General features: G+C 44.1%; 1 protein-coding gene across 1 annotated transcript in view; it reads left to right on the top strand.

Annotated features, from left to right (window-relative positions):
- The first annotated feature begins 7,200 nt into the window (after positions 1-7,200).
- The window catches only part of LOC139374561 (transmembrane anterior posterior transformation protein 1 homolog), a 27,809-nt gene continuing 21,263 nt past the window's right edge, over positions 7,201-13,746 (top strand). Inside the window, exons 1-3 of the mRNA XM_071115557.1 lie at positions 7,201-7,407; positions 8,176-8,306; positions 12,121-12,239. Of these exons, the coding sequence (XP_070971658.1) occupies positions 7,227-7,407; positions 8,176-8,306; positions 12,121-12,239 (431 nt within the window). The 5' untranslated portion in view covers positions 7,201-7,226. The remainder of the gene's footprint in view (positions 7,408-8,175; positions 8,307-12,120; positions 12,240-13,746) is intronic.

Consider the following 13,746-nt stretch of genomic DNA (forward strand, 5'->3'; position numbering starts at 1 on the left):
GACACAGTAGATCTAGCTGGTCTGTCATAATATAAAAGACACAGTAGATCTAGCTGGTCTGTCATAATATAAAAGACACAGTAGATCTAGTTGGTCTGCCATAATATAATAGAGACAGCAGATCTAGCTGGTCTGTCATAATATAATAGAGACATTGAGACAGTAGATCTAGTTGGTATGTCATAATATAATAGACACAGCAGATCTAGCTGGTCTCTCATAATATAATAAAGACAGTAGATTTAGCTGGTCTGTCATAATAAAACTGAAACAGTTGATCTAGCTGGTCTATTATAAAATAATAGAGACAGTAGATCTAGCTGGTCTGTCATAATATAATAGAGACAGCAGATCTTGCTGGTCTGTCATAATATAATAGACACAGTAGATCTAGCTGGTCTGTCATAATATAATAGAGACAGCAGATCTTGCTGGTCTGTCATAATATAATAGAGACGGCAGATCTAGCTGGTCTGTCATACTATAATAGAGACAGCAGATCTAGTTGGTCTGTCATGAAATAATAGAGACAGTAGATCTAGCTGGTCTGTCAAACTATAATAGAGATAGTAGATCTAGCTGGTCTGTCATAATATAATAGAGACAGCAGATCTAGTTGGTCTGTCATAATATAGAGACAGTAGATCTAGCTGGTCTGTCATAATATAATTGAGACAGTAGATCTAGCTGGTCTGTCATAATATAATAAAGACAGTAGATCTAGCTGGTCTGTCATAATACAATAAAGACAGTAGATCTAGCTGGTCTGTCATAATATAATATAGACAGTAGATCTAGCTGGTCTGTCATAATATAATAAAGACAGTAGATCTAGCTGGTCTGTCATAATATAATAGAGAAACAGAGACAGTAGATCTAGCTGGTCTGTCATAATATAATAGAGACAGTAGATCTAGCTGGTCTGTCATAATAAAATAGAGACAGTCGATCTAGCTGGTCTGTCATAATATGACACAGTAGATCTAGCTGGTTTGTCATAATACAATAGAGACAGTAGATCTAGCTGGTCTGTCATAATATAATAGAGACAGTAGATCTAGCTGGTCTGTCATAATATAATAGAGACAGTAGATCTAGTTGGTCGGTCATGAAATAGAGACAGTAGATCTAGCTGGTCTGTCAAACTATAATAGAGATAGTAGATCTAGCTCGTCTGTCATAATATAATAGAGACAGTAGATCTAGCTGGTCTGTCATAATATAATAGAGAAACAGAGACAGTATATCTAGCTGGTCTGTCATAATATAATAGAGACAGGAAATCTAGCTGGTCTGTCATAATATAATAGAGACAGTAGATCTAGCTGGTCTGTCATTATATAATAGACAGTAGATCTAGCTGGTCTGTCATAATATAATAGAGACAGCAGATCTAGCTGGTCTGTCATAATATAATAGAGACAGCAGATCTAGTTGGTCTGTCATGAAATAATAGAGACAGTAGATCTAGCTGGTTTGTCATAATATAATAGAGACAGCAGATCTAGTTGGTCTGTCATGAAATAATAGAGACAGTAGATCTAGCTGGTTTGTCATAATATAATAGAGACAGCAGATCTAGCTGGTCTGTCATGAAATAATAGAGACAGTAGATCTAGCTCGTCTGTCATAATACAATAGAGACAGTAGATCTAGCTGGTCTGTCATAATACAATAGAGACAGTAGATCTAGCTGGTCTGTCATAATACAATAGAGACAGTAGATCTAGCTGGTCTGGCATAATACAATAGAGACAGAGACAGTAGATCTAGCTGTTCGGTCATATTATAATAGAGACAGTAGATCTAGCTGGTCTGTCATAATATAATAGAGACAGTAGATCTAGCTGGTCTGTCATATTTTAATAGACACAGTAGATCTAGCTGGTCTGTCATAATATAAAAGACACAGTAGATCTAGCTGGTCTGTCATAATATAAAAGACACAGTAGATCTAGTTGGTCTGTCATAATATAATAGAGACAGTATATCTAGCTGGTTTGTCATAATATAATAGAGACAGAGACAGTAGATCTAGCTATTCTGTCATACGAGACAGTAGATCTGGCTGGTCTGTCATAATACAATAGAGACAGTAGATCTAGCTTGTCTGTCATCATACAATATATCTAGCTGGTCTGTCATAATACAATAGATCTAGCTGGTTTGTCATAATATAATAGAGACAGTAGATCTAGCTGGTTTGTCATAATATAATAAAGACAGTAGATCTAGCTGGTCTGTCATAATATAATAAAGACAGTAGATCTAGCTGGTCTGTCATAATATAATATAGACAGTAGATCTAGCTGGTCTGTCATAATATAATAAAGACAGTAGATCTAGCTGGTCTGTCATAATATAATAGAGACAGTAGATCTAGCTGGTCTGTCATAATAAAATAGAGACAGTCGATCTAGCTGGTCTGTCATAATATGACACAGTAGATCTAGCTGGTTTGTCATAATACAATAGAGACAGTAGATCTAGCTGGTCTGTCAAACTATAATAGAGATAGTAGATCTAGCTCGTCTGTCATAATATAATAGAGACAGTAGATCTAGCTGGTCTGTCATAATATAATAGAGAAACAGAGACAGTAGATCTAGCTGGTCTGTCATAATATAATAGAGACAGTAGATCTAGCTGGTCTGTCATAATACAATAGATCTAGCTGGTTTGTCATAATATAATAGAGATGGCAGATCTAGCTGGTCTGTCATAATATAATAGAGACAGCAGATCTAGTTGGTCTGTCATGAAATAATAGAGACAGTAGATCTAGCTGGTCTGTCAAACTATAATAGAGATAGTAGATCTAGCTGGTCTGTCATAATATAATAGAGACAGCAGATCTAGTTGGTCTGTCATAATATAGAGACAGTAGATCTAGCTGGTCTGTCATAATACAATAGAGACAGTAGATCTGGCTTGTCTGTCATAATACAATAGAGACAGTGGATCTAGCTGGTCTGTCATAATACAATAGATCTAGCTGGTTTGTCATAATATAATAGAGACAGTATATCTAGCTGGTTTGTCATAATATAATAGAGACAGAGACAGTAGATCTAGCTATTCTGTCATACGAGACAGTAGATCTGGCTGGTCTGTCATAATACAATAGAGACAGTAGATCTAGCTGGTCTGTCATAATATAATAGAGACAGTAGATCTAGCTGGTTTGTCATAATATAATAGAGACAGTAGATCTAGCTGGTTTGTCATAATATAATAGAGACAGTAGATCTAGCTGGTTTGTCATAATATAATAGAGACAGTAGATCTAGCTGGTTTGTCATAATATAATAGAGACAGTAGATCTAGCTGGTTTGTCATAATATAATAGAGACAGTAGATCTAGCTGGTCTGTCATAATATAATAGAGACAGTAGATCTAGTTGGTTTGTCATAATATAATAGAGACAGTAGATCTAGCTGGTCTGTCATAATATAATAGAGACAGCAGATCTAGCTGGTCTGTCATAATGTAATAGAGACAGTAGATCTAGCTGGTCTGTCATAATATAATAGAGACAGTAGAGCTAGCTGGTCTGTCATAATATAATAGAGACAGCAGATCTAGCTGGTCTGTCATAATATAATAGAAACAGTAGAGCTAGCTGGTCTGTCATAATATAATAGAGACAGAGACAGTAGATCTAGCTATTCTGTCATACGAGACAGTAGATCTAGCTGGTCTGTCATAATATAATAGAGACAGTAGATATAGCTGGTCTGTCATAATACAATAGAGACAGATACAGTAGATCTAGCTATTCTGTCATACGAGACAGTAGATCTAGCTGGTCTGTCATAATACAATAGAGACAGTAGATCTAGCTGGTCTGTCATAATACAATAGAGACAGTAGATCTAGCTGGTCTGTCATAATACAATAGATCTAGCTGGTTTGTCATAATATAATAGAGACAGTAGATCTAGCTGGTTTGTCATAATATAATAGAGACAGTAGATCTAGCTGGTTTGTCATAATATAATAGAGACAGTAGATCTAGCTGGTTTGTCATAATATAATAGAGACAGTAGATCTAGCTGGTTTGTCATAATATAATAGAGACAGTAGATCTAGCTGGTTTGTCATAATATAATAGAGACAGTAGATCTAGCTGGTCTGTCATAATATAGACTACTATCCTATATAGACTACTATCCTGTATAACCTACTATCCTATATGAACCTATAGATCCTGTATAGATTACTATCCTGTTTAGATTACTATCCTGTATAGACTACTATCCTATATATTCTGCTATCCTGTGTAGACTACTATCCTGTGTAGACTACTATCCTGTGTAGACTACTATCCTGTATAGACTACTATCCTGTGTAGACTACTATCCTGTGTAGACTACTATCCTGTGTAGACTACTATCCTGTGTAGACTACTATCCTGTATAGACTACTATCCTATATATTCTACTATCCTGTGTAGACTACTATCCTGTGTAGACTACTATCCTGTGTAGACTACTATCCTGTGTAGACTACTATCCTGTGTAGACTACTATCCTGTGTAGACTACTATCCTGTGTAGACTACTATCCTATATATTCTTCTATCCTGTCTATTCTACTATCCTGTATATTCTACTAAAGCACTATTCTGCACAAGCTGTAATTTGTGTTCAGACATTTGGAACTACACAAATACATAATCATAACACTATATAAATATGAACAACATTAAGATTTTAAAAAAAAAATCAAAAGCAGCAACAAAGACAACTAGAATTATTTTCTTAGTATATAAATAAAAATAAGAATTGAATTATTACACTATTACCATATTGCTAACAAAAACACACAAATACAACTCAAATCTTATATCACACAAATAGAATAACACGCTTATAAGGAAGAGAACCTGATGGTGCAAATGTCACCATTCTGAATATATTACAAATCATAATAGTTGTGCAAGATGTCGCCCTGGTCGGCTGCCCATGTCGCCTATACCTAAATCCGCCACTGACCTGAGAGGATGGGACACCACCACTCAACCCACCCTGTAACTCGTCTGATGTCTGTCACACCCAAACCCCTCTCTGCAGCTGCCAACACAACCTCTATTTCCTGAGACTTTACGTTCCATCCCTGCAGTACAGTTGATAACCGTTGTTATAAATGCTGAAGATCCAACTTTACTGAAACATATATCACTTGTTGGTTTATATCTCTGTTCTGGTACAGATCTACTACACCCCTCCTCTCAGGATCCCTCCCTCTGTACTGGTACAGATCTACTAGTCACACCAGTCCTCTCAGGATCCCTCTCTCTGTTCTGGTACAGATCTACTACACCAGTCCTCTCAGGATCCCTCCCTCTGTACTGGTACAGATCTACTACACCAGTCCTCTCAGGATCCCTCCCTCTGTACTGGTACAGATCTACTACACCCCTCCTCTCAGGATCCCTCCCTCTGTTCTGGTACAGATCTACTAGTCACACCCCTCCTCTCAGGATCCCTCCCTCTGTTCTGGTACAGATCTACTAGTCACACCCCTCCTCTCAGGATCCCTCCCTCTGTTCTGGTACAGATCTACTACACCAGTCCTCTCAGGATCCCTCCCTCTGTACTGGTACAGATCTACTAGTCACACCCCTCCTCTCAGGATCCCTCCCTCTGTTCTGGTACAGATCTACTAGTCACACCCCTCCTCTCAGGATCCCTCCCTCTGTTCTGGTACAGATCTACTACACCCCTCCTCTCAGGATCCCTCCCTCTGTACTGGTACAGATCTACTACACCAGTCCTGTCAGGATCCCTCCTTCTGTACTGGTACAGATCTACTACACCAGTCCTCTCAGGATCCCTCCCTCTGTACTGGTACAGATCTACTACACCAGTCCTCTCAGGATCCCTCCCTCTGTACTGGTACAGATCTACCAGTCACACCCCTCCTCTCAGGATCCCTCCCTCTGTTTTGGTACAGATCTACCACACCAGTCCTCTCAGGATCCCTCCCTCTGTTCTGGTACAGATCTACTACACCCCTCCTCTCAGGATCCCTCCCTCTGTTCTGGTACAGATCTACTACACCCCTCCTCTCAGGATCCCTCCTTCTGTTCTGGTACAGATCTACTACACCAGTCCTCTCAGGATCCCTCCCCCTTGACCCATCTTCCTCTACTTTCTTCACTGCCTCAGCAAATTACAACTTCTGCTCTACTCTAACCCTGGAAACCTCAACCTGCCTCTCTCGCACAGGACACTTCTGATCCCCAGCCCCATGGGCACCCCTACAGTTAACACATACCACTACTTTTCCAATGCTACACATTCCTTTGTCTCATACCCTTCTGCACACTTCTTACACCTCGGAACCTCCCTCCTACTCACTGCTGCTACATAGTGTCGTGACGTTGTATTAGTTAATGTGACGACTGTTGTTCATCGAATGATTAAAGTTGCTAATTAACAAACCATATCACTTTTTTCCCCCAGACATTTTTAACTGACTCAAGCTCACCATCTTCCTCCCTCTCTTAGACCTCCTCTTCCTCCCTCTCTTAGACCTCCTCTGCCTCTCTTTTCCCCTCCATATGCCAAGTATATGTCTCCTTATTTATGGATTTTTGTACCTTTATTTAACTAGACAAGTCAGTTAAGAACAAATTATTATTTTCAATGACGGCCTAGGAACAGTGGGTTAACTGCCTGTTCAGGGGCAGAACGACCGATTTGTACCGTGTCAGCTCGGGGGTTTGAGCTCGCAACCTTCCGGTTACTAGTCCAACGCTCTAACCACTAGGCTACCCTGCCGCCCCAGCTCCTTACGTCTCCTTATGATAATACTGCACTTCTCCTGACATACATCTTGTTCTTGCTTTGACCGGTTGTCACAATCTCCGTACAATCAGCAGGAACCCCTCAGGATGTAGCGCTCAACAGTACCCACTTACAATGCAGCTGCTTTATCTTGATGTTATTCTTTATCAAAAGCTGCCACGACACTTTTCAATTTCAAACAAGCCTTGCTCTTCCAACCACCATCCCTGTCTCTGCAAAAGCTCTCCCCAAAATGTCACGTCTCAATGGGGCTTCCCATGTTAAGATAGCCTTTTGTCTACTAGAGGCCTCTATCCTTCTCTATGGTGTCTGACTTCAGGTAGACAAACAGTATATGCGTGTTTCTGGCGCTACGTGGTGACGGAGCCACGTAAGTGACGCGCCTGTCTGTCAGCCGAGCCGTAGAACAAGATGGCGGACTCCTTAGCAGCGGCTCAGGGAGAGGAGAACGAACCGGAGAAAGAAGGCAAGGAGAGACGGATGGAGGGAGGTAGTGAGAGCCGGGGGTCGAAGGAGACCTCCGAGGTGACGGAGACGCTGGGGTTTTACGACAAGAAGAAAGTCCAGAAGGACAAGAAACGGAGTCTGTCTGGTGAGTACTGAACCAGAACCTCTGTTTGAGGAGAGGAGAGCTCTCTGGTCTCGTTTCAAGCCCAGGTACTGGTTCAGGTGAGTACCAACGGAGCCCCGTCCACAAACAAACACAGCCGGGTAGCTGGTGTGGCCAATTGATCAAATACTAAATTAATTACGGATTTAAGCATCCAAACAATAGTATGTAGTTAGTTACACAGCCAGCCAGTCAGATAACGGTGGTGGGGATGGTAGTAGTAGTAGTAATAGTAGCTGTAGTAGTAATAGTAGCAGTAGTAGTAATAGTAGCAGTAGTAGTAATAGTAGCAGTAGTAGTAATAGTAGCAGTAGTAGTAATAGTAGCAGTAGTAGTAATAGTAGTAATAGTAGCAGTAGTAATAGTAGCAGTAATAGTAGCGGCAGTAGCAGTAATAGTATCAGTGGTAGTAATAGTAATAGTATCAGTGGTAGTAATAGTAATAGTAGCAGTAGTAGTGGTAGTAGTAGTAGCGGTGGTGGTAGTAGTGGTAGTAGTAGTGGTAGTAACTAGTTAACAAACACAGCCAGCTAGCTAGTAGCTAACGTTAGTTACTTAATGCAGGGTTACAGCTAGCCAGCTAACTAGTTTGTTGTAGCTAGCTCCTAGACAGATTGAGGTGCAGTGTGGACAGATGTAGATGGACAGATTGAGGTGCAGTGTGGACAGATGTAGATGGACAGATTGAGGTGCAGTGTGGACAGCTGTAGATAGACGGATTGATGTGTGTGTGTGTGTGTGTGTGTGTAGATCTGTCCCTAGCGAGGTTCATGGGGGCGGAGCTGACCCGAGGATACTTCCTGGAACACAATGAGGCTAAATACACAGAGAGACGAGAGAGGGTCTATACCTGCCTCCGGATCCCCAAGGAACTAGAGAAGGTACACACACACCACCTTGGTTGAGGTTGACCGACTCTCTTTAGCTCTTCCTCCCCCTCCTCCCACTCTTCCTCCTCCCGCTCTTCCTCCCCCCACCTCCCACTCTTCCTCCCCCCACCTCCCACTCTTCCTCCCCCCTCCTCCCGCTCTTCCTCCCACTCGTCCTCCCGCTCTTCCTCCCCCTCCTCCCGCTCTTCCCACTCTTCCTCCCCCTCCTCCCCCTGCTCTTCCTCCCCCTCTCTTCCTTCCCCTCCTCCCGCTCTTCCTTCCCCTCCTCCCGCTCTTCCTTCCCCTCCTCTTCCTCCCCCTCCTCCCGCTCTTCCTCCCCCTCTTCCCCCTCCTCCCCCTCTTCCTCCTCCCCCTCCTCTTCCACTTCCTCCCCCTCTTCCTCCCCCTCCTCCTCTTCCTTCCCCTTCCCCAGACAACTAAATTACCGTCAAACACTCAGGGTGTATTTGATAAACACACGGTAAAGGGGGGCAGGAAGAGGGGCTGAGCTGGACCCAAGGACAGAAACAAATATCCAAACACACCCCTAAACTAGACTAGCCTACTTCAATACAGCTAACTAACTAACCAAACACACCCCTAAGCTAGACTAGCCTACTTCAATACAACTAACTAACCAAACACACCCCTAAACTAGACTAGCCTACTTCTATACAGCTAACTAACTAACCAAACACACCCCTAAACTAGACTAGCCTACTTCAATACAGCTAACTAACTAACCAAACACACCCCTAAACTAGACTAGCCTACTTCAATACAACTAACTAACCAACCAAACACACCCCTAAGCTAGACTAGCCTACTTCAATACAACTAACTAACTAACCAAAAATACAGTGGGTGGTCCACCCAGTTCTAACTAGTGTTCTTAGACAACGTAGTCCTACGGGTAGTGTATGCCCAGGGGCAACTTGGCTTGGTTCCCCCTTTTCCCACCATCAAACACCATAACCAAAACAATACTCACAGGTGGGGACAAAGTGATGTGGAGGTGCTCTAACAAAAGACAACTACATAAACAGAGATAGAGAGAAACAGTAGGAGAGAGAGAGACACAGAGAGATCGAGCTTCAGAGGAAACATGGGACAGGGTTTTTAAACCAAGGGGATGTGATAGGGTAATGGAAATAGGTGGTGTCTCTTCTGATTGATGATTGATTGGTGACTGATTGGGGTGTGATGATTGCCACCTGTAAGGAGAGAAAAGAACACACAGGATACCTGTATCACTCTCCCTCTTCCTCCTTCCGCCATTCCTCCTCCCACTCTTCCTCCCCAACTCCTCCTCCCCCTCCTCCCGCTCTTCCTCCCACTCTTCCTCCCCCTCTTCCCACTCTTCCTCCCCCCACCTCCCACTCTTCCTCCCCCCACCTCCCACTCTTCCTCCCCCCACCTCCCACTCTTCCTCCCCCTCTTTCCCCCCCACTCCCACTCTTCCTCCCCCTCCTCCCGCGCTTCCTCCCCCTCTTCCTCCCCCTCTTCCCGCTCTTCCTCCCCCTCTTCCTCCCCCTCTTCCCGCTCTTCCTTCCCGCTCTTCCTCCCCCTCTTCCTTCCCCTCCCCCAGACAACTAAATTACCGTCAAACACTCACGGTTTATTTGCAAACACACGGTAAAGGGGGGCAGGAAGAGGGGCTGAGCTGGACCCAAGGACAGAAACAAATATCCAAACACACCCCTAAACTAGCCTACTTCAATACAACTAACTAACTAACCAAACACACCCCTAAGCTAGACTAGCCTACTTCAATACAGCTAACTAACTAACCAAACACACCCCTAAACTAGCCTACTTCAATACAGCTAACTAACTAACCAAACACACCCCTAAGCTAGACTAGCCTACTTCAATACAGCTAACTAACTAACCAAACACACCCCTAAGCTAGACTAGCCTACTTCAATACAGCTAACTAACCAAACACACCCCTAAGCTAGACTAGCCTACTTCAATACAGCTAACTAACTAACCAAACACACCCCTAAGCTAGACTAGCCTACTTCTATACAGCTAACTAACTAACCAAACACACCCCTAAGCTAGACTAGCCTACTTCAATACAGCTAACTAACTAACCAAACACACCCCTAAGCTAGACTAGCCTACTTCAATACAGCTAACTAACTAACCAAACACACCCCTAAACTAGCCTACTTCAATACAGCTAACTAACTAACCAAACACACCCCTAAGCTAGACTAGCCTACTTCAATACAGCTAACTAACTAACCAAACACACTCCTAAGCTAGACTAGCCTACTTCAATACAGCTAACTAACTAACCAAACACACCCCTAAACTAGACTACTTCAATACAGCTAACTAACTAACCAAACACACCCCTAAGCTAGACTAGCCTACTTCTATACAGCTAACTAACTAACCAAACACACCCCTAAGCTAGACTAGCCTACTTCTATACAGCTAACTAACTAACCAAACACACCCCTAAGCTAGACTAGCCTACTTCTATACAGCTAACTAACTAACCAAACACACCCCTAAGATAGACTAGTCTACTTCTATACAGCTAACTAACTAACCAAACACACCCCTAAGCTAGACTAGTCTACTTCAATACAACTAACTAACTAACCAAAAATACAGTGGGTGGTCCGCCCAGTTCTAACTAGTGTTCTTAGACAACGTAGTCCTACGGGTAGTGTATGCCCAGGGGCAACTTGGCTTGGTTCCCCCTTTTCCCACCATCAAACACCATAACCAAAACAATACTCACAGGTGGGGACAAAGTGATGTGGAGGTGCTCTAACAAAAGACAACTACATAAACAGAGATAGAGAGACACAGTAGGAGAGAGAGAGACACAGTAGGAGAGAGAGAGAGACACAGAGAGATCGAGCTTCAGAGGAAACATGGGACAGGGTTTTTAAACCAAGGGATGTGATAGGGTAATGGAAATAGGAGGTGTCTCTTCTGATTGATGATTGATTGGTGACTGATTGGGGAGTGATGATTGCCACCTGTAAGGAGAGAAAAGAACACACAGGATACACACACACAGGATACCTGTATCTGTAACACTCCCCCTCTTCCTCCTCCTGCTCTTCTCCTCCTGCTCCTCCCGCCATTCCTCCTCCCACTCTTCCTGCCCCCTCCTCCCACTCTTCCTGCCCCCTCCTCTCACTCTTCCTGCCCCCCCCTCCTCCCACTCTTCCTGCCCCCCCTCCTCCCACTCTTCCTGCCCCCTACTCCCACTCTTCCTGCCCCCTCCTCCCACTCTTCCTGCCCCCTCCTCCCACTCTTCCTGCCCCCTCCTCTCACTCTTCCTGCCCCCTCCTCCCACTCTTCCTGCCCCCTCCTCTCACTCTTCCTGCCCCCTCCTCTCACTCTTCCTGCCCCCTCCTCCCTCTCTTCCTGCCCCCTCCTCCCACTCTTCCTGCCCCCTCCTCCCTCTCTTCCTGCCCCCTCCTCCCTCTCTTCCTGCCCCCTCCTCCCTCTCTTCCTGCCCCCTCCTCTCACTCTCTTATCTCTCTCTCTCCATCTCTCAATGAAATGTCAATTCAAAGGGGAGTTATTGGGAAACGTGTTTACATTTACCAAGGCAAGTGATATAAACAGTCACCATAGTGAACTAAATCTCTGTCTCTCTGTGTAGTTGATGCTGTAAGTGATATAAACAGTCACCGTAGTGAACTAAATCTCTGTCTCTCTGTGTAGTTGATGCTGTAAGTGATATAAACAGTCACCGTAGTGAACTAAATCTCTGTCTCTCTGTGTAGTTGATGCTGTAAGTGATATAAACATTCACCGTAGTGAACTAAATCTCTGTCTCTCTGTGTAGTTGATGCTGTTTGGGTTCTTCCTGTGTCTGGATGCCTTCCTGTACGTGTTCACCCTGCTGCCTCTCAGAGTTCTATTGGCCCTCGTCCACCTACTGACCCTACCCTGCTGTGGTCTGAGGTAACACACCTACACACACCTCATCAGACTACTGACCCTACCCTGCTGTGGTCTGAGGTAACACACCTACACACACCTCATCAGACTACTGACCCTACCCTGCTGTGGTCTGAGGTAACACCTACACAAACCTCGTCCACCTACTGACCCTTCCCTGCTGTGGTCTGAGGTAACACACCTACACACACCTCATCAGACTACTGACCCTACCCTGCTGTGGTCTGAGGTAACACACCTACACACACCTCATCAGACTACTGACCCTACCCTGCTGTGGTCTGAGGTAACACCTACACAAACCTCGTCCACCTACTGACCCTTCCCTGCTGTGGTCTGAGGAAACACACCTCATCAGACTACTGACCCTACCCTGCTGTGGTCTGAGGAAACACACCTCATCAGACTACTGACCCTACCCTGCTGTGGTCTGAGGTAACACACCTACACACACCTCATCAGACTACTGACCCTACCCTACTGTGGTCTGAGGTAACACACCTACACACACCTCATCAGACTACTGACCCTACCCTGCTGTGGTCTGAGGTAACACCTACACACACCTCATCAGACTACTGACCCTACCCTGCTGTGGTCTGAGGTACCACACCTACACACACCTCATCAGACTACTGACCCTACCCTGCTGTGGTCTGAGGTACCACACCTACACACACCTCATCAGACTACTGACCCTACCCTGCTGTGGTCTGAGGTACCACACCTACACACACCTCATCAGACTACTGACCCTACCCTGCTGTGGTCTGAGGAAACACACCTCATCAGACTACTGACCCTACCCTACTGTGGTCTGAGGTACCACACCTACACACACCTCATCAGACTACTGACCCTACCCTGCTGTGGTCTGAGGTAACACCTACACACACCTCATCAGACTACTGCCCCTACCCTGCTGTGGTCTGAGGTAACACCTACACACACCTCATCAGACTACTGACCCTACCCTGCTGTGGTCTGAGGTAACACACCTACACACACCTCATCAGACTACTGACCCTACCCTGCTGTGGTCTGAGGTACCACACCTACACACACCTCATCAGACTACTGACCCTACCCTGCTGTGGTCTGAGGTAACAGCAACTGTCTCTGACCTATAGAATAGCATTGTGTTGTATATTACTATGTATATGAAACCCTGTTCAACTCATTCCAGGTGCAGCTGGTTGAGAGAATGCCAATAGTTTGCAAAGCTGTCATCAAGGCAAAGGGTGTCTACTTGATCAGTTTAACACTTTTTTGTTTACTACATGATTCCATATGTGTTATTTCATAGTTTTGATGTCTTCACTATTATTCCACAATGTAGAAAACAGTAAAAATAAAGAAAAACCCTGGAATGAGTAGGTGTTCTAGAACCCTGGAATGACTAGGTGTTCTAGAACCCTGGAATGACTAGGTGTTCTAGAACCCTGGAATGACTAGGTGTTCTAGAACCCTGGAATGACTAGGTGTTCTAGAACCCTGGAATGACTAGGTG

Source organism: Oncorhynchus clarkii, chromosome 19, assembly GCF_045791955.1.
Source record: "Oncorhynchus clarkii lewisi isolate Uvic-CL-2024 chromosome 19, UVic_Ocla_1.0, whole genome shotgun sequence".
In the NCBI taxonomy this organism is placed as follows: domain Eukaryota; kingdom Metazoa; phylum Chordata; class Actinopteri; order Salmoniformes; family Salmonidae; genus Oncorhynchus; species Oncorhynchus clarkii.